The sequence below is a fragment of the Canis aureus genome, chromosome 9 (genome assembly GCF_053574225.1).
Source record: "Canis aureus isolate CA01 chromosome 9, VMU_Caureus_v.1.0, whole genome shotgun sequence".
In the NCBI taxonomy this organism is placed as follows: domain Eukaryota; kingdom Metazoa; phylum Chordata; class Mammalia; order Carnivora; family Canidae; genus Canis; species Canis aureus.
In genome coordinates this window covers 15,075,733-15,097,505 of record NC_135619.1, presented here as the reverse complement: position 1 = coordinate 15,097,505, position 21,773 = coordinate 15,075,733, and the positions used below count along the sequence as shown (strand labels likewise).

The following is a 21,773-nucleotide window of genomic DNA, read 5'->3' as shown; positions in this document are numbered from 1 at the left end:
AAATCTCAGTCAACAGGACATTCTGCTATATGATAAAAATAATACAGTGTTGTTTTTAATATAGCTGTCCTACTTCTAGAAATATCATAAAACATAAACAGAAAAGTATACATAGAAGAGCATGGATGTGGAAAAGGAGTTGAAGAAAATGTGGAAATTAAAGAATGTTAGTTAAGTCTAATTACTGTAGTGGTGAGTTTCATTTACAATCATATACATCTTATGAAATTCTAATCTATTTTGGTTTTGGTTTCAGTAGAAAAATGAGAAATAGGACCTTCCAACAGACTTCATGTATTTCACCAAAGATCATTCTAAGTTGACTATATGTTATCTGAACCAACACAAAATTTTTAAAAAGTTGTGTTCTCTTCAGATATTTAATTAAAGATTTACTTGACTGTAAAATAGTAACCAACAATCATTGAATCTTATTAAATTGCTAGAGCGCTATTCTGAGTATTTTCTTAGTTATTTTTCACTAATCTCATAGATTAATGACAAACATAATTTGTGTATTTCTGTCTGCTATGTATTTTTCTAGGTATTTTATATGTATTGGCTCATTTCATCTTCACAACAACACTATGAGATATATATTATTGACATGTACCTATTTTACAAAAGAGGAAATAGAGACAGAAAAGGCTAAGTAACTGACCAGAGATAACACAGCTAATAAGCAGCAAAGGCAGGATGTTAACCTGAATCCCATGCAACCTGAATCCCAAGCCAATTCATAAAAACATTATGCTACATTTCTTTTCATAAGAGAGCAGAAGAGGGTTATAAAATTTCTCCATTTTCAGACTGTTCTGGCCCTTGATTTCCAACTGAAGTGGCCACAGCCATAAAGTTATTGTTGATAAGACAGACAACAAGTTCATCAGTATACCTTTTGAGGTCTATCTTAAACAAATTTCTAGGCCTATGTTAAAAATTAGTAATCTGGGGTGTCTGGGTGGCTCAGTTGGTTAAGCCATGATCCCAGAGTTCTGGGATCAAGTCCTGCATTGGGCTTCCTGCTTAGGGAGAATCTGCTTCTGCCCATCCCCCTGCTCCTTTTCACTCTATCTCTCAAATAAATAAATAAGTAAATAAATAAATAATATTTAAAAAATTAGTAATCTATATAATTTTTAAACCCAGGGTGGTTATGATAACAGATGTGGAAAAAATATCAATTCAATCACTGAACAAATATTTATTGAACACCTATTATAAAGGGCACTACTCTGAGTGTTTGAGATGCATCAGTGAACAAAACAGACAAACTTTCCACCCACAAGGACCTCATATGCTAGCAGACAGTAGAGGACTATCTCTTTTCTGAGAAAAATGTAAGTTATATAAATAATCAGAAAGAGATTGAACAAAAATAGGAAACATTCATTAGACAAATGATCATCAAAGTTTCCAGCAAAGATTCAGCAGGTCTTTTGGTCCTGACAGCTCTATTCTTGAGCCAATTATGTGTTTACATTGTTTAGTGTATAGGTATTGCAAATAAGAATTTCCATCCGGAATTGTAAAGGGGTAGTTCTTCAAAACAGCAAAAAAATTAAAATACCTCAAGTGAGGTATGAATGATGACTTGCATATTTTAAAGGAAATATGGGCAGATGACATCTACATATTTTAACTGATTCCAAGCTTAAAAGACAACATCAACCAATATAGGAACTCAGCTCAGTTGCAAACCCTGGGACTTAATCTATATTGAAGCTAAATATTCTATAAGCATGCAGTGAAGTGCAAAAAAATAGCAATTGAAAAATGACATGATTAAATGGCACAACATGCAATCATTTGCTCTCAATTATATCAATGTATCTTCTTCATTTCTAGGAGTCAGGCAGAAATATTGTTTTTTAAATGCCTCTATTAAATTGGTCACCAATAATAAAATAGATGAGAGTCCTAATAAGCTCATTTACATAACATACATCATACACTACAAAACTATTCTCTCCAAACAGTTTTGCCCATAGATTTGTCTCCTGGTTGTCATGAGTCTTTGCTACATTAGCAGATTTCAAAAGCATAATACTGCCTTCAGAACCATTTGTAGAAAAACGTTTATGAAACTTTTCTAGTTAACCCTTGGCAGGATCCTTATTGCTAATTATGGAAAAGGTATTGATATAATATCTTGGCTGTCACATTTTATTATGGTGATGGTAGAAGCAGAATCTAGGTCTGACATTTTGGAAATACCATCTAATTGCGAGTTAGAAACAGAGAATGACAGTTTTAAGTAGATTATAACTTCTTTCAAAATAACAAACTGGTTTATTTAATGTAAAAGCTGGATTTTAAAAATAGCATTAAAGACCACTGAATTGGTTTACCAAGCACATCTTTATCAGCTTCTTGAAGAAGGTCTGGGATATGTGCCAAAATAGTTTCAAAATTGTACATGACAATATAAGCCTAGATTCTAACACCAAATGATTTCTTTTTTTTTTAAGATTTTATTTATTTATTCATGAGAGACACAGAGAGAGAGAGAGAGAGAGGCAGAGACACAGGCAGAGAGAGAAGCAGGCTCCATGCAGGGAGCCCGACGTGGGACTCGATCCCAGGACTCCAGGATCACACCCTGAGCCAAAGGCAGATGCTCAACTCCTGAGCCACCCAGGCATCCCCAAATGATTTCTTATCACCATTTAAAATCAAAACATTTTCAGTGCATACTTCCATTTTTTAAGAAAAAAATCATCTCCCCTCTGTTCATCTAGACAGCAGATGAATAAGGTCCAAAGACAAGTCACTTTAACCTCTATGGTCTACATAACCAGATCTTTGACCTAGAAAAAAAGATATAATTTTTTCTTGCCACTTAGCATCCTCACCAACAAAGGTGAATAATTAAGGGCCACCAGGACTATTAGCTAATACTGAAAATTCTTGGATGAATGGTATCATCAAGGGAAAAGCTAATCATTCTTTTATAAACACTCATTTGATGTTTTGTTTGTAGTTTCATGTGTTAAAAAATAGCAATTATATTTGGGAAGGAGTATTTCTATTTCTATTAGTTATTTTTTTAGCTGTGGACTAAAATATAATAATCATTCTAAAATTGCAGATCCTCGCTGTGTTATTCTATAAAAGCTGTTGTTATCACTGTGCGGTATTCTTTAATTTTTTTGTGACTTTCCCTACATTAGGTTAAGTACTTTTAAATATGTTTGTTTTTAAGAATCAAGCTCAGTGGTCATGTGCTTAGTTCATATTCACATGTAATTAGTAATATGTTATATACTTCCTTTTCTAAATTAAAAACACTATTAAAATTCCAGACATACAAAACAATATGAAGATTAAGTTACTCTAAAGAAAACTGTAATAGCTTACAGATTGCTTGTATCATTACTAAAATGCTGGTATCTATTACAGCGTCTCCCTGGAATAAAGAATGCACTTTTGGCAATAATCTTTTAAAAACATGTCCATTATTGTTAAGATGCTAAACTAGTCTGCAATTACAGGAAGGTAACTTTTAGCAATAAGGGGGAAAGGGTGCTGGATATAAATGCAACTTAGCCATTATACTACAAAATACCTTTTCTTAAAATTCCACAATCATTCTTTTCATAAGCAGATAAAGCATTAATTGCCATTTATTTTTACATTATTATATTTTGGAATCTATTTACAACACCCACTGTACTTTTTATCTCGTATTAGATTCCATAGGAATCATTTCAAAGAAATTCTGGGGAATAGATAAAGGTGATTTTTCTCCTCTAGATTATCTGTTGATCCCAGCTACCTGAACTCATTTGTGCCTTTAATGGATATTGGGTATTCACTGGCAGGGTCAAAGGAATATTCAGGACAGTCTTCAGGAAAGAAAGAAAAGAATTCTATGTGACAAGGTACAGCACAATACATTCATTAGGCTAAACCTATAAAAGGAAGATCATCATAAAGATCATACCTGGAGAATGAAATAGCAAAGAAAAGCAAGGAGAAAGAAGGAAAGTAAAAGAACACACGGGCAAGGATGACCTCAGAGGAATTCCCAGGGGTAATGTGGAACACATAGGAAAGGACAGATTATAGAACTGGTTTCATGACTCATTTGGCTTTGTTGCATGGTGTTTTTCTTGCTCTCTCATTTATACACAGTTGACTATTCCTCACCCCTCTCCTCTCTCAAACCCTATTTTCCCAAATTTATCTCTAACATATTGTTTATTTCTCATTAAACCACTCTTGGAACTTGTCACAAAGTTCAGAGTGTTACTTGAAGTATAACAGCTAGGAATTGGTATTTTAGGGAAGTATTCCTGTTATTTCAGAATCCTACAGGTGGGAAATAAATGAATTCAAGAACACTTGGGACACAATAAGAATACAGGAAGAGAGTTGGGCTTTGGAGAATAATACCACTAAAAAGGAGGAAAGTGATACTTGGGACAAAAAGTCAACATTGGAAAGACCCTTCTGTTTATTCATTTACTCCTCCCTGACCTGGAAGAGACTGAGGTATAGGCAGCTCTATAAACTTCCTACTTCTGATTTTATTTTTATAGCATCTAAATAGAGCATTTTCTTGTGAATTTGGATCACTAGGAATTTGCTTTTTAGCTTTTTCCTTTGCTTTTGTGGTGGAAACCCAAGGCAACTCCACTCCTTTTCACCAGTTTTCAGTATTCCCAGATGCGCAGTAATACTAATCACACTCTCAGGATCATTTAGAAGTTTAACTAATATATAACAGCACAACACTCTTCAACCATTATATTAGGTAGTAGAGAGATGCTGACTAAATATTAGCCAACTGGTAAATTGCTATAATGATTATTTAGCTCAAAGCAATATTCCAGAACCTTGTGAAAAGGAAATGTAATAAGAACTTCATTCTTTAAACACTCCCAGAGCTAAAATAAAGCAGAAGTCCAGGAGAATTTTTTGAGAGCTTTTTCTTGAAAAAGTTAATCCTCCTTTTAGAGGATTCTGTTTTCATTTCTTCTGAGACACCACATCTCTCTCCTGCTTGCTCCCTAGAAGGTGACTAAATATATTGGAGGGTAGTGTCTTCATTCATCTCATCTAATACTTTGGCAACAACACAGAATATAAGTCATCTGATCATGAAGGTGTTCCAATTGAACATCTAAGAAGTAACTTGGATTGAGGGAAAAAAGCACAACTTAGAGTTTTTTCCTAGTTTGGCAATAACTAGTTGTGTGATCTCAAGTAAATCATGTAACTTCTATGTTCCCTCAATACCCTTTCTCTAAAATGCAATGATCCTTTAACTTCTAAGATCTTCTGGCATCAGAGTATTACATAATCTTATTCTGTTATGAGATAGGAAAAATATCATGAGGTGGTCTATGATGGACTTTTTCAAAATAGTAAAATACAGCTCTGAATATCTCTCAAATCAGTTGTGAGTTGACCCTCATCTTCTCTGGTGAGATTCTAGTGGTGAAAGAACAATTTCATTTTGTCTATAATTTTTATTTATTTTCCTTTCACTGTCCTGAACTGTAGGAAACTAATTGGAGCAGTGTTTTGTTGCAATCATTTATATGAATCAACCTTGCTTGGCCTCAGTTTCTGTTCATATATTCTGCTCATGTTCTAACATCATGAAAGTCTAACTCCAAGTATCTTTATAGTGAGAACCACCTGCCTAAAAAAGCACACCAAATCAAAAAGTTAACTTCCATTGTTGCTTTCATAAAGCTTTAAAAGTTTTATGAAGCTTTGCACCAATGTTTTTTGAGCGGTAGGATGACATGCTTGAATGGATATCCTTTGGCTCTCGCAGGTTGTGTTGGCTGATAGATAAAGCAATGAATGGGTCTTGAAACATTCTTTCAATTTCTAAAAGTCATTTCTCTTGCTTTTAAGGGCAATAATGAAGGACATTTTGAGAAAAGGAGGAGAGCATGAGGGGAAGGAAGAGCCTGGTTTACCACCTATCCCACACTTCTCAAACGAACTTTTAAAACCAGACCTGCTGATTCATTTTTATACTTATCCTCATGACATTAAATTCAAAAAGAAAGAAAAATATCCTTGGGGAAGAGAATGCAATATTCTAAATGTACAGGGTATAAGTTAGGATTTAATCAACAGTTTAGAGCATCAATGAAATTAAGAGAGATAAGGTAGGCTATTTTTTTTCCAGATGGGAATAATGATTTATGCCTCCGTCCTATCTTAGAGAGGTTTGGGGAGGATTAATGAGCTAATGTCTCTAAAGCTCTTTAAGCTCCTCATATGGAGGTACAACATAAATAGAAGGTGAAAAATGATAGCAAACTCGACACTAAGTTGAACTCCTGAGAGTAAAGCCCCTGGAAATAAGAAGCTGTTACAGGTCAAGATGGTAAGTCTCTGAATTCCAATACCAAAAGAACCTTGGTTTATTGTCATATGTATTTTTAATACTGTTGACTTCATAGTATTAATAAGCATTTCTACATTTGCTATTAATCACAACGTCCCTTGTTATGATCATTTTTTTCTATTCACCAAATTAGAGAGACTTATCATTCCTATTTTATAGAGAAAAAATTGAGTTGTGAAAATTGCAAAGACATTGGTGTAAACTCGCATGAAATCACTGGTTTGGTATTATTGGACTATGGCCTGGATTAGGATTCAGGGGATGTAGGCTGCCGTCTGGCTCTGATTTTATGGTCATTTAATTTATCAGAGACTTGTTTTTTTCTTTTTTAGAATAAGAAGGTTGAACTAGCTAAGTGACATCATGTCCCATCTTGTGATAAAATCTGCAATCTGCTAAGTACTAGTGGAGTATCTAGTGACTCTAAAGTACATTGTCTATGGTACTATGAAGGATATGTAAAACAAATATTTTAAGATAGCCCTACTTTTAAAAAGTTTATACTCAAAACAACAATAAAGTATCACCACACACCTATTAGAATGGCCAAAATTCAAAACACCAGCAACACAAAATGCTGAAGAGGATATGGAAAAAGAACTCTTATTCAATGCTTTTGGGAATGCAAAATGGTACCAGCACTTTGGAAGACAGTTTGGTAGTTTCTTACAAAACTAAACACACTCTTACCATACAATCCAGCAACTGTGCTCTGTGGTATATACCCAAAGGATTTGAAGACTTATGTCCGCACAAGAACCTGCATAGGGATATTTATAGTAGCTTTATTCATGACTTCCAAAACTTGGAAGCAACCAAAATGTCCTTTGTAGATGAGTGGATTATAATCAGACAATGGGATATTATTCAGTGCTAAAAAGAAATGGGCCATCAAGCCATGAAAAGACATAGAAAAATTTTGAATGTATATTACTAGGTGAATGAGGTCAATCTGAAAAGGCTACATACTGTATGATTCCAACCATGCAACCTTTTGGAAAAAGCAAAACTATGCGGAGTAAAAAGATAAGTAATTGCCAGGGTTTGGAGCACGGGGCTAGGTTGAGGATTGAATAGGCAGAGCACAGAAGGTTTTTTAGGACAGTGAAAATACTTGGTATGATAAATGGGTACATGTCATTATATTGTTGTCCAAACCCATAGAATGCACAGCATCAAGTGAACTGTATTACAAGCTATGAACTTTGAGTGATCATGACGCATCATTGTAGGTTCATCAGTTGTAACAAATGCACCACTCTGATGGGGGATGTTGATAATAGGAGAGGCTGTGCATGTGTAGGGGCTGGGAGTATAACGGGAAATCTCTGAATCTTTCCCTCAATTTTGCTGTGAACCTCAAATTGCTCTAAAAGAAATAAAATCTTAATTAAAAAAAAATGTTTACATTCTAGTTTGTTGATAAGACACATAGATTCATACCCATACATATTACAATAACATTTAAATAAGCTCAGGAAATAACACATGAATTTCTTCAATCTCTTATCTCTAGGTCTCCAGGCATGTGCACATACTATTCTGTTCACTCTCCCTCTCCTTCACTGCAGATCTCAGTTTAGAGTCACTCATTCCGAAACTTCCTTGCCCCTCCCCAGAAATGCCCCATGAATTTGCACAGTATACTACGTTAACTCCTACTACAGCACATGCCACATTCTATTCTGTTGTCTTGTTGACTTGTTACTATCCCCCTTTAGACCATGTGTTCCTAGGAAGAGGACAATGAATGGTTCACCCTAATACCCAGCACAACACCTGACATAGGTGTTTGCATAAGAGAAAATTACTGAATAAATTACAAATATTTTTACCCACAGTCCCAAATAATCTTTTTTTTAAATTTTTATTTATTTATGATAGTCACACACAGAGAGAGAGAGAGAGAGGCAGAGACACAGGCAGAGGGAGAAGCAGGCTCCATGCACCAGGAGCCTGACGTGGGATTTGATCCTGGGCCTCCAGGATCACGCCCTAGGCCAAAGGCAGGCGCCAAACCGCTGCGCCACCCAGGGATCCCAGTCCCAAATAATCTTGAACTGGCTTCTCTTTAGGTATTAGAACCCCTCTATCCTTACAATATTCTAATACTTCCAGTGCTTTTTGTTGAAGATTCTCTTCCTTATTTAAAGAGGACCTGAAGGCAGAGGAAATAGCATTCCAGGAAGAGAGGGGCTCTGAGTGGGAGAGAGTCCTGAGAAGACCTTCTACTTTTGCACCCCTACCAGCATAGCAGTTTCCAAATCCTGTCATCTCTAACCCTGAGGTCTCTCTTAAATCCAGCCTCCTATTTTCCACTGTAATTGCACTATTTCAAGTCCCTAAACTTGTCGCCTAAGTTACAGGATAGCTATCTTCTAATGGGGCTTTCTCTCTCAAAGCTGATGGACACACAACTCTGCAAGACTACTGAAGATGCTCCTGATGAATAAGAAAGGTGTTGACTCCTTAGCTTGCTTTCACCCTGACCTGATATTAGATATGTACGTACCCCAGATACCTCCAGTATTAGCAGACAATTTGCCATCCCTTGTATATGATTTATATATTCTCATCCTGGAATTTGAATAAAACTAAGGGGGGACGCCTGGGTGGCTCAATGGTTAAGAATCTGCCTTCGGCTCAGGGTGTGATCCCGGGATCCAGGATGGAGTCCCACATCAGGCTCCTTGCAGGGAGCCTACTTCTCCCTCTGCCTATGTGTCTCTCGCTATTGTGTCTCTTATGAATAAACAGATAAAATTTTTTTAAAAAGGTAAATAAATAAAACTAAGGGGAATCTAAGATTTCTTTTTCCTTTTTGTCTGGGCCTGAAATATTTATATAGGAAACTACAGAATCTTTCAGAGGACCTATCTTAATGTTCAGTCCCAGAAAGCCAAACTCTCTCCTTAAAAATAAAGAGACATACACTAATGGACACTGTAGTTCATAAGAGGGTCCAATTTGAGCACTCAAAGCAACAGACTAATAGACTCCTTTTGAAACAGAATTAAGAAAAAGGAAAACCTTAGAAAAAAAAATTTTTTTTAATTTTTATTTATTTATGATAGTCACAGAGAGAGAGAGAGAGAGGCAGAGACACAGGCAGAGGGAGAAGCAGGCTCCATGCACCGGGAGCCCGACGTGGGATTCGATCCCGGGTCTCCAGGATCGTGCCCTGGGCCAAAGGCAGGCGCCAAACCGCTGCGCCACCCAGGGATCCCTTAGAAAATTTTAATCCATTTCTCAGAAATATGCACAAAGATATTGCACCCATGGCACTGAAGTAGGCACTTCTGAAAAAGAAACAAATTAAGATCAGTAAAGACTGTATGAAGATGAAAAGAACTTCTGGTGAATAAAAAATTGCAATGAGGGATGCCTGGGTGGCTCAGCGGTTTGCCTTTGGCCCAGGGCATTATCCTGGAATCCTGGGATCGAGTCCCACATCAGGCTCCCTGCATGGAGCCTGCTTCTCCCTCTGCCTGTGTCTCTGCCTCTCTCTCTCTCTCTCTCTCTCTGTGTCTCATGAATAAATAAATAAAATCTTAAAAAAAATTGCAATGAAAACAAACTGCAAATTGCAATGAAAACAAACTGCAAAATTAGGTCCTGCAAAAACAGAAAACAACCTTGAGAATTTCACCAAAAGTGCCTGTTAAAGAAGGGGAAATAAGAATCCATTTCTAAAAATGAAGGAAAGATCCAGGGGACACAATATGCACAGAATAGCACTACCAAAAGGGAACTAAACTTACAGAGAACTTGTGATAATCAAACAGTAGGTAAAACTCTCTGATCTACAGCAGAATTTCAGTTTTCAAAATCAATTAGGACTTAGCAAGTTACCAGCAAAAGAGATAAAAGGAGACCAACACTCACTCATATACAAGTGGAAAAACAAGGTTACTATGTAGCAACAAAAATCAGACTTTTCCTTTATAATTATAAATGCTAAAAGAATCATTAGCAGTTTTGACAGTCAAAGGTTATATTCCCCATGGCAAAATTTTACATTCGACCAAACTATTGTTTATATTCAAGGTCAAGTAAAATGCATTTTCAGACATGCAAGGGTATGGAGAATATACTAAGAATGTACTTTTCCTAAAAAATTATTAGAAGACAATATAATAGTACTAAGAGTAATATTTTTAAGAAAATGGAAAACCATGGTATTAAAAAAACTGATGTTGAGCAATGAAATGAATATTATAAAGAATTAATTCTGAACTATTTTTCATATTCTTATGAAATAACAATGCAAATTTCAAAAGAAATTATTGAAAGTGTGAGAATGAATGTAATTATATTAGCAAAATAATAATGATATTAGCTAAAAACTAAATCCAAGATTATATCAACAAAAAGTGGAGAAATAGGGTAGAGGATACAGGGAAGTCAATTTCTCATTTTAAAGTGGCATCAGTAAGAAGTTGATTCATTCTTGTTATTAGATATAAAGAATATGTTAAAAAAATTCCAACTCACTAGGGCAAAAATGAACAAAACAACATGTCTTATAGCAAAATATTTAAACAAGACCACCATGTAAGCTTCATGCATTGCTAACATTCAGCCTAGTGCCTGACACATGGTAGGTGTCCAAGAAATATTTATTGAATGAATAAGTAAGTGAATGTGATGAAATAAAAGGTCAGCAATCTTAATTAAGAAACTAAATATGAATGGGCTTAGTGTTTTTATTAAAAGATACAGATTTTCAGATTTGATTAGAATGTAATTCATAAAAAAAAATCACCTAAGACAATATGCTAAAAAACTGGAAAAAAAATGACAGGAAAGGAAACATTATGCCTTTAGATAACACCATGAAGGACTTCAAGGCACCTAATAGATAAAAAAGGAATAAAGTGAGGAGAGGGTCTCTGATTGTAGGGTCTCTGGTTCATCCTCTTAGATTCAAATCTCCATCTCTTCAAACTATTAATTATATATATTATTTTTACAGATTTTATTTATTCATTTGAGGCAGAGGGAGAAGCAGACTCCCCACTGAGCAGTGGAGCCAAATGTGGGGCTCAACCCCAGGACCTGGAGATCATGACCTGAGCCAAAGGCAGATGCTTAACCATCTGAGCCACCCAGGCACCCCACTGGTCATTAATTTTAACCAAGAGTTTTCTGTATTCCACTTCTCACAGACCTGTACATTTGCTTGTCATCACAAAATCGTACCAGTGATTTATTGGAACAGTTCTTTCTACTTTTAAGTCAACCAGGTCCCAATAATGTATAAAACAACAAAAACATATATATTCATGCTACCTGTGCCACCATTCTGATTGAAATTTATGACTAGGAAGACCTTTTCTTTCCCATTTTAGATCAGCATCTCTATTCAAATTATAAAGGTATCATAATGTTAGAAAGGAAATGGGTACGAAGACAAAGTTGGTTAGGGTGGTGCCAAAGGCAATAAACTCTGGTTCAAAAGATGCCTTTGTCCTTCTGAAGCATCATTCCCAGTGAAGTAAACATGACTCCTGGTACACAGAATTGGCTATGTATCAGAAATTTTGTGCCAAACTCAAAGTGTTGTGTAGAGGAATTAAATGGCATCTATAATTGAATAAATTTATCAAAGGAAGATGCCTACTGCAGAATCACAGAATGCTAGAGGTGAAAGGAATCCTTTCAAACCAAAAACCTAAATTTACAAATAAAGGATATCAGGCAAAAAGAAATTATTTACGGAGATTACATAGCTAGAAATCCTAGATTATAATGTTGCCAACTAACATCACCTAATGAGGGTACTCAATAAATACTATTAACTGGTAAATTGTAAAAGAATGACATGGTGCTAAAGTTATAGAAGACTGACAACTCATTATGAACACTAAAAAAAGAAATTTTGTTTATCTCCTTAAATGGATATCTAATTGTGTGTGTAGAGCAGTAATCTGGGAGAAATAGAATGAAGGTCTAAAAAGAGTGTTTATAAAAGATCAGGAAGACAAAAAATGAAGAAGAAGGACTCTAAGTAGCTGTTTTGCTATCTTGCTCAAAAGCTGAAAAATAGTCTGATGTGAATACCCACATTTGATAATCTGAGATTTGGTCTATTTTACCCTAAAAGAGCCGTCCTTTTCACAGGTGAGAGGGGAAAATTCAGTAAAGACCCAGACGTGGGTCTGTCTCATAACGCTGAGATCATGACCTGAGCCATAAATCAAGAGTCAGCTGCGTAATCCACTGAGCTACCTAGGTGCCCTGTTATCCCCATTTTAATCCACTGAGCTACCTAGGTGCCCTGTTATCCCCATTTTTAAGATGAGAAACCCAGGACTTTAAGAAAGATCATGGATTAGAAATAGGTAGAACCACTATAAACCCAAGCATCTTGAACTCATTGGTGTAAGTTTCTTCGCTATTGTGGGTCAGATGCACTGACCCACATCCTACACCTAGATTAAATGGAGAGTATGGAGACAAGTTTGCAATTCTGTTCCCCCAGTTTCTTCCTAATTTGGGTTTATTAACAATAAAAATGATATTTAAGTAATGTTAAGTGATCAGTTAAGAGGGATGACTGGGTGGCTCAGTGGTTGAGCATCTGCCTTCGGCTCAGGTAGTGATCTTGGGGTGCTGTCTTTAATTTCCATGAATCTGGTTTACCTGACAGCAGTAATACAAATGACACATGTGAAATAAGTACACAGTTATATCCTTGTATCCTCAACTCATTCTCCTTCATAGAAATCATTCAGCATCTTCTTCTAGTAAAAGGTATGCTCATAAAGAATTTGGCCTCTGTTGTTTCCTTTTATTTACTTTAAAAGGCTGCATTGGGACTGCCTATAAAAATTTCCTGTAGATCTTCCCACTACCCCCAGATGGTAGTGTGTGTAACATTTACTTAAATCTATCTTTGAATTTAAACCTTAACCCAGCCAAATTTTTTTAAAAGGCAGTTCTGGATTGTAACCAGTTACTTAAAATTACTAAAGTGTTAGATGATAGATTTTTTTTTTAATATATGGTGGGAAAAAATACCTGATAAAAGCTGAATTCAGTATTTTCTTTTGACAAACGTACTTGGTTAATATTATAGCTTTTAAAAAAATTTATCTAAGACATATAGAAAAGATTAAGTCTCATCTGATATCTGTTGATTTTGAAAGTATTCAGATGCTTTTGTCACAGCCAGATTGAATCACTGTAATTCTTTGCAGCTTTGCCAACAACATCATTACAAAGTTTGTAATGGCTCCAGAAAACAGCAGCAGGGATGATCCTGGACCTGTAGGAACCACAACTTCCTTTCACATATTCCAAAACTTCCAAAATATCCTCTTCTGTCTTCCAACATAATCTCCTTAAAAATATGGGCTGTGAGGGACACAGGAAGTGTGATTATTTGTGGTGGCATTTGAGATTGGTTATAATGGACATGGGAAATTCCCTCTAATGTCTTGGCTAGATTGGTCCAATTTTTACTTCTGGAAACTACACAGTGAGATTTGGGAAAATATTTCTCAAAGCATGTGAACTGTGTTTAGCTCTTTTATTTATCTCCTTTTATTAAAAGATGTATTTGTGATAATCCTTTTCAGAGTAACTACTTAGTAATGCTACACATTTAATAGTTAATTTAACATCCTTTTAAAGACTGTATCCTAAAAATTTTAATTTCCAAGATTTAAAACTCTGACTCACTGACTTCCTTCAGCTGGCTGCCCGAGTATTCAGAAATGGGATGAGGAACAAGAGGAGGCTACCAGTTAATGTGTTTTTCTCTTTTCAGAAAAAGATCTTTAACCCAGGGACTGTTGAGTCTACAAAGTAATGGCAGATTCTGGAACAGACTATTGGCTCTATCATTTACTACCTTAAGCAAATAACTTCAATTTTCCCTGCCACCATTTTCTCATCTATACATACGGGATAATAAACTATCTGCCTTAGGATGGTGATAAGGATTAATAAGCAAGTGGAGGTTAAACATTTAGAAACTGTGACTTACATCCTACAAACACTTGGTAAGGATTAGTTGTCATTGTTAAAATTATTAAAGAATGTTTTGTTCCTCCTACTGTAATTCTAACATGGCCTCCTTTCCTCAAAGGAGATGCAGATGGTAGCCATGCCCATGTTTATGGTAATTTTTGTAATCTAGAGCAGGGTCAGGAACCTAAGGCCTTGAGGGTCAAATCTGGCCCACTGTCTGCTTTTGTAAATAGTTTTGTAAATTAGTTTTATTGAACGCACTATATTAATTCATTTACATATTACTGGTGGCTGCTTTTACACTACAGCAGCCGAGTTGAGTAATTGTGACAGAGATTGTGTTATATGGCCTTTTGCAACAAAATGCTGGCCAACCCTTGATTTAGTGTACAATGAGGTTTCAGTGTTTATTCTGAAAGATCGTTGAATGACCAGATGGGAGAATACTGGAATTTGAACCCAAAGACCATGGCTTTTGCTCTGCCTCTGATGCTAGTTGCTGTGAGGATTCCAACAAGTCATGTTGACTTTCCACACCTCAAGTTCGCCATTCATAAAAATAAATAAAAACACCCAAAAGAAAGTGATCATAATTTTCATCTTACATAATTAGTGGAAAGTTTAAGTATAATAGCTTGGATAAAAGTGCTTGGTCAAATTTAAATTGCTAAGCAAATTTGAGACATTAATCACAGCCAAGCTTACTAAATCTATTCCACTCATTCACCTTCTTGATGACAGAGCTTCTTGGCAGCTCTAAACTTGCCTTCCTGGGCTGGTTCTGGGCCCAGTCCAGTGCTACAGCCTCTGTTAGCTAGTCATGAATAATTTCTCCCCAATTCGAGTCTCTAGGATAATGAATTTCGTTATGAAATATAAGAAACATATGATTAAGCAATTATTTTCTCTTGGAAGGGTCATCATTAAAAAGTAGTGCTTTCCAGCCAACGGCACTGGAGCTACACACACACAGAGGACTCTAAGGGGTCCTTTGCCAGCTGACCTCATTAACTCTCTGATGTGCTCTCCACATTTTATTGTAATGAGGTGTTCACTCCTCGATGATTCTGTGTTTCTGTCCCAGGAGTCTTAGGTTCACACCTTCGTGTATCTCCCTGTGCTGGACTTTGACTCTTTCTTTCTTAGGTAGAATTTTGTCTTGTTTATCCCATGTTTATCACACTTACTGCCTTAAAGTAAAAGAATACATTCCAAAACTGCTTTTTCTCTTCTTCCTAATACTTAAGATCCTATTCCTTTCTCTCAACCCAGACCAAACTCTAAGAAGGAAACAGTTGTGTCTACAAAGTAATGGGTTTTCCTTTTTATATGCAGCACCTTCCCACCCTGTTCTCCGGGGTAGTGCACTGCTTATCTATCATTACTCTGGGTGTCACATAAAGGAATTCATTCTGTTAAAACCCTGAGATTTTAGAGAATGGAGAATCATAAAGCTAAGTCCTGTGGATAAAGCCTGTCTTCAGTGTGACCATTGACAGCAGAAGACATTTGGGAACACACAAGAAGAGGAGAAATGTGACAAAAAGTTCCACACGTAAAGTTTCTTTAATAACGCTCTTTGGAGAGGCTTTATCACTTAGAAAGGCAGAGGGTATCTGTTCTTTAGGTTTGTGGTAAAAGTTTTTATTCTGCATATGCCTATTATCAATTATGATTTTGACAGGTTATAAACATTATGCTACATTATTATTATATTACAAACATTTGGTTTAATTCATCCAATGAATGTGGTAATATACAGAACACTTGATTAATCATACACTAAACGCTAAAGAGTAAACAGCTCAGAAATATTTAAAATTCTGGCTAGGAAAGACATTTATTCCAACAGACAGGCATAAAGCTTTCTTACAAAACAAAAAAGAAGTGCCATCATGCTAGATCCACTTAGCTTATCTGATCAAACTCCTCAAGGTCAAAATTGTAGAAGGAACTGAAGTTTCAAGTTATAGAGAAAAATTATCAGGGCTCCATAAACTCTGAAAGTTTGAACACTTCAATTTAAAAAGTGACCCATGGCAAAGAAGTTTACACTGCTGTAGTATAAAAATGTAAAATAAAAACACAAATATTTCTACCTCCCAAGACCTTCAGTAGCTAAGACTATCTGCTATTCTGGCCAAATTACTGAAATTATGATTGATAAACCAACCACAAAGAAATAGTGACATTTAGTTCTGTCCTGTTTTTTTCCTTTGAGCCATCCAGCATTGAAAGGCATTCAATAAATATCAATAAATATCAATTTTGCATAGTAGTTCAGAGAATAGGCTTTACACTCAGACAGCCCTGGATTTAAAACCTAATTCTACCACTCATTATATGTGGCCTTGGACTTGCAAAACTTAACCTCTGTGTGTGTTTCCATAGGCACATCCTGCAAAATCAAGATTCCACTTCATAGGTTGCTATTAACATCAAATGAGACACATACATATATATACTCACAATGTATATTGTACATTGTATCAGCAATATTGTACATTGTTGATGACACTATACAAAGCTAAAGCATGAAGCTAATGTCTTTGGAAGCATCAGCTATATTAATATAGAACTGCTCATTCTTCAACTTATAATAATAACAAAAGTGTGGGGAGATTGTTTTTAAATATCTATGAGATATGGGAGTAGGTAGGTATACAAATAATTGTAATAACAAACTTCCTGTCATTGTTTCTAATTATTATGTTACATTTGGAGGTTTATAATATGAAGAGATTCCTATCCCTTAAATGAACCATTACAAAAAGTAGAAATAATAATTTATGTATGTAAACTCATAACTGTGTGAAATAAATACTATTGGTATCTCATCTTATGGGATGAAGAAACTGAAGCACCGAGGGATAATACGAGAAACATGACCAAGGTTACACAACTGTCTGGGGCCATTAACTGGTTCACTAAAGTTGTGATATAGATACTATAGAGAAAAAATATATTTCACATCATCCAGCCTACTAATGACCAGGATGCTTTATAAGGTACATGCCAAATTCAAAATAACACAGCATTCAACCATCTGAAGACTTCATTTCCCTGCAGTGGAGGTTAGGGCAAGACAGGAAGAGATGAAATAACAAATCTTCTGGATGTTAGATTTTAAACAGTAAAAATCCATTTGCCTTGGGAAGAGGCTTTCATTTAATTTCCAGTTTGGTCTTGTAATTCAGTGGGAGAAGAGGAGGTTTTCAACCAAAGCAATTTGTAGGTGTGCAATGCAGTTTACTAGGAAGTATGGTGGTCTTATCTTAAAGGGTTCCTCCTCCTAGGCTGTGCAGGTGAGCAACATGAGCCTGCCTGTCTGAAAGGCAGGAGGTAAACCATGGGCCACAGGTGACTAAATTCTCTGATCCACTGCTGGAAGACCATAGGGCTGTGAGGGGATGGTGGGTGCAGGGTCGGGGGCTGGGGGTGGGGGTAATGAATAAAACCTGGTTCTGGAAGGCTTGGAAAAGAAACAGTTGCTTGGTCCTAAGAAGTTCTTTCCTTCTTGGTTTCCCCCTTTCTCCTCTTTGAGACCATTCATGCCAGAAGGTTTCTTGTACCAAATTCATATCCTATAACCCCAAAGCCTCAGAGCCCAAATAATTACCACATTTAAAGGAGGATTCAAGTAGTACAGGCTAGCATAGGCAATAAAAGAAAATATTTGAATTCTGAACTGCTTTTGAATAGATCTTGCATATACCATGGAAACAAATGGGGTAAATGCTTCTTCTTTGCGGATATACAATGAACACGCACCCAGCTGTGTTGCCAAGGTTGGCATTTTTCTACAATGGACTATGCCTGTAATGTAGGAACCTCTTACTTTATTTCTTCCCTCTCTATAAATAGTTGATTCTCTCATATGTAAAAATTATGTTTCCTTTTGTTAGCATTAATGGTCTTCAATTAAATCATGTGCTTTTATCATATCAATTTATGGAAGTATTTTTAGCCACATTATTTATGGAACATTTAGGTCCGCCTTTCAAAGTCCTCAGTATTTTTTAGTGTTTGCTGGTCTGCTTTTAATTTATCAAAGCCCTCCCTCCACAGGCATTGCACAAAACACACAAGCAGCAGAGATTTCCCCTATACAATGTGTATTTGATATGCTTAATGTTCATCTTTATACACACAAAGATGTTGGCATACAAGAAATGTGGAGGGTGTCTATAAATTCAAAGAAACATTTAAGTGCACAGTGATACATAGATACATGGGTATAATACTTTATGTACTTGATAAATATTTCATCCCTACCATAAAGAAAGCTTTTTATCAACTTTGATTGTTTTTTTATTACCTTAAAGTATTGCAGTTGTTTCTCAGCATTCATTGTTCCTTCCTTTTCTTGTCTCAGACAGGAATTGAAGATGAAAAGCTCTGTATCTCTTAGCCACCCTTTCAGTTCTTTGATCCTGACCTCCAGCTGCCTTACCAGGCTTCCGCTTTCAGGAGAGAGCAGGTCACGTGGACCAGACCCACTGTGTCCTGCCATTGTGTCCTGGATCTTCTGTCCTAGGGTTTTCTAATGCATCAGATTAAAAGCAAAAACAAAACCAAAAACAAACAAACAAACAAAAACCAACAACAACAAAAACCAAAAATATAGATTAGCTTCAGCACCAAAAACATACCATAGTTTGGTTAGTAACAAGAGCCACCTGGAAGGTGTCCCACTGCACCTGCTACCTCACAACTGACATTCAGTTCAGATTAGCTCATTGTTCCATTTAGGATTTTTGAATTCTTGAGCAATGTGTGTTGTTCTGACTACCACTAGAGGCTTAAGAAGACCTCATTCACTTATAATTTCCTTTAACAGGAAGGAAAAGTTCACTATGGTCACTGATGAAAATTCATTTAAATTCTCATGACAGGAGTTTACAGTAAAATATTCCCTGCATAATATTTTCAGGAGATAGAAGTCCGAGTTTAATCAATATACTAAAGAGGCCAAGAGTAGATTGTGCATGGAGAATTAAATTCATTCTTTCTTTCTTTCTTCTTTCTTTCTTTCTTTCTTTCTTCTTTCTTTCTTTCTTTCTTTCTTTCTTTCTTCTTTCTTTCTTTCTTTCTTTCTCTTTCTTTCTTTCTTTCTTCTCTCTTTCTTCTCTTTCTTTCTTTCTTTCTTTCTTTCTTTCTTTCTTTCTTTCTTTCTTTCTTTCTTTTTCTTTCTTTTTTTCTTCTCTCTCTCTCTCTCTTGCTTTCATTTCATAAACTACAATTTCCCAAACCATGGCTGTTAAGAAGGGGTAGCCTCCTTGGTGCTGTTGTTACATGTTACCTGACTTGGAAATTGTTCAACCCCACAATTTCTCCCACTTTGCATTTCTGGATGCTAGACTTTCTAATATACGTGTCAAAAGAAGTCCCAATCCACTATTCTAGAAGCCTTCTTAGATTAACCTCTATGGCATGAACGTGCAGCTGAGAGGGCTTTTTTTTTTTCTTTCATTCTTTCTTTTTAAGGAAAACACTCTGGAGAATCAGTAGGAGTTAATCTATAATGATGAATTAAACCTACAAAAATAAGCTTTAAAACACAAATAAAATTAAGTCAACAAACATTCATTTGCTGCGTAGTGTTCTGTAAATAGTATCTTTAGGAGATCATAACAGAAAAATAGCCTTCCTTGGCAACACCCTTGTATTTTCATGGTGCAAATATTGATAATTTGAAGACCCTCGGTGGAATCCAGATTTAGCTATTGTTTTTATGCTGTAACAAAAGTAGCAGCAGGAGGTGAAATCAATGCCCTTGGAGGGTAGGGTCACAAAAAAGAATTTATTGCCACTTTTTTGTTCTGGAACAGTTTGCAATCATAAATTCTTCATAAACAGAATACTTCAGAGAATGGTCCGTCTTCATAAATATACGACAGAGGACATCAATTTCATTTAATTCACAATTTGTGTCAGCACAGCAGATGCCAATGCCTGCCTTGATAGGGTTGTTTAATATGCAATTGAGACAGAGTAATATGCAGCACAGGGGACAAAATTTCACAGATTAAACTGTACGCACCACTGACATTTCATTCTAATGTATTTCCATTCCACACTGTTCACCTTAGATGAAAGTAATATTAAAAACCATATCCCTCTATTTTACTATTGTTAGAAGTTAAAATCCTTGTCTTTAAATTTTTTTCATGCCAATTAAAATGTAATCATGCCAATTAAAGCAGGATGCCTGGTGGTGTTGGTGTGGCATAGGTTTTGCTAAAGTCTCCCTTCTACCCTTCTCATCCCCTAAATCATTACAAAATTCTGCCTATTGTACTCAAAGGGTATTTTTGTCAAAATGACAACCATTTTTTGTATCTGACTCATGAAGGATAGCTAAATATTGTTTCTTTCTTTAATCTTCTCTTGATTTACAATTTTTGTTGAGGAAGCAATATAACATCAAACAATTTTCAGAAAAGATTATTGTGAGCTGCTTATCAAATTAGAAATAGATATATTAAAATACAACATAAACTATTGCTCTTTCTATCAAGCACATAAAGTTGCTGATCTCATCTATTTAGTGAAATAACCCTTTAAAAATGTCATACGTTAACCACGTTTCTCCTGTAGATCATCAACGAATTCTGTGGAATTTAGCAGGTTCTGATTTCAATCACCATATTATAAAGTGGAAGCCACTAATTACTAGTAAAAAGTAACAGTAGGTCAGAATAAAAACTTTCAATGTTTTAAGTTACTTTGCACAAGTGCAGAGTGTAGTGAATTTAGATGAGAAAGCGAGGATTTAAACTTGCAGTTTTTAATCACCTAGATTAAGTATGGCATAAACCGAACACTGGCATTCCTCCAAGTCATCAAGGTACATGGAGAGCTTTTTATTCAAAATATTTTTGGAGTATTATTTCTTTAAAATTAAAAAAAAAGGCAGAAAAGGGAAGGCATGCAAAATTATGCTCCATAGCTGACACCGCCCATACTTTGCTGTTATAATTAATCATTTAAGTAATTGACAAATTTAGCTTACCCTTGATTTGAAGTGAAGGCAATTTAGGAGAGAAGTTGATGAAAAAATACAGTTTAACCTCTCTCTCTCAGCTGTCTTCCAACAAAAGGACAGCACTGTCTCTTGCACAAGTGCCATCCTGGTCTGTGGTTAACAGAATCTCTATATTGCCTTTTTGCCAGATTCTTGCAACACAGTCTTTGGCTGAGACCCAGCCCATCATTGCGTGAAATGAATTACATGAAACTTTTTTTTTTGGGGGGGCTTTTGTTAAAAGTGAGCTGGAAATTGAGGCACAAAACAGTGGCCGATTTCATTCTGCAATTCAGATTTGGGTCAGATTTGCATCTTTGTTTTGGTGGCTTTCTTGTGACTTGGAAGCTGTAGTGACAACTCCACTTTTCATCTGAAGGGTACAGTAAATAG

The 21,773-nt window shown here is 35.8% G+C and overlaps 1 protein-coding gene across 5 annotated transcripts in view; it reads right to left on the bottom strand.

Moving 5' to 3' along the window:
- The window catches only part of AKAP6 (A-kinase anchoring protein 6), a 539,311-nt gene that overhangs the window by 66,069 nt on the left and 451,469 nt on the right, over positions 1-21,773 (bottom strand). For all 5 annotated transcript variants that reach the window (XM_077908985.1, XM_077908989.1, XM_077908988.1 and 2 more), the window contains one exon: positions 18,672-18,896. In XM_077908985.1, the coding sequence (XP_077765111.1) occupies positions 18,672-18,896 (225 nt within the window). The remainder of the gene's footprint in view (positions 1-18,671; positions 18,897-21,773) is intronic.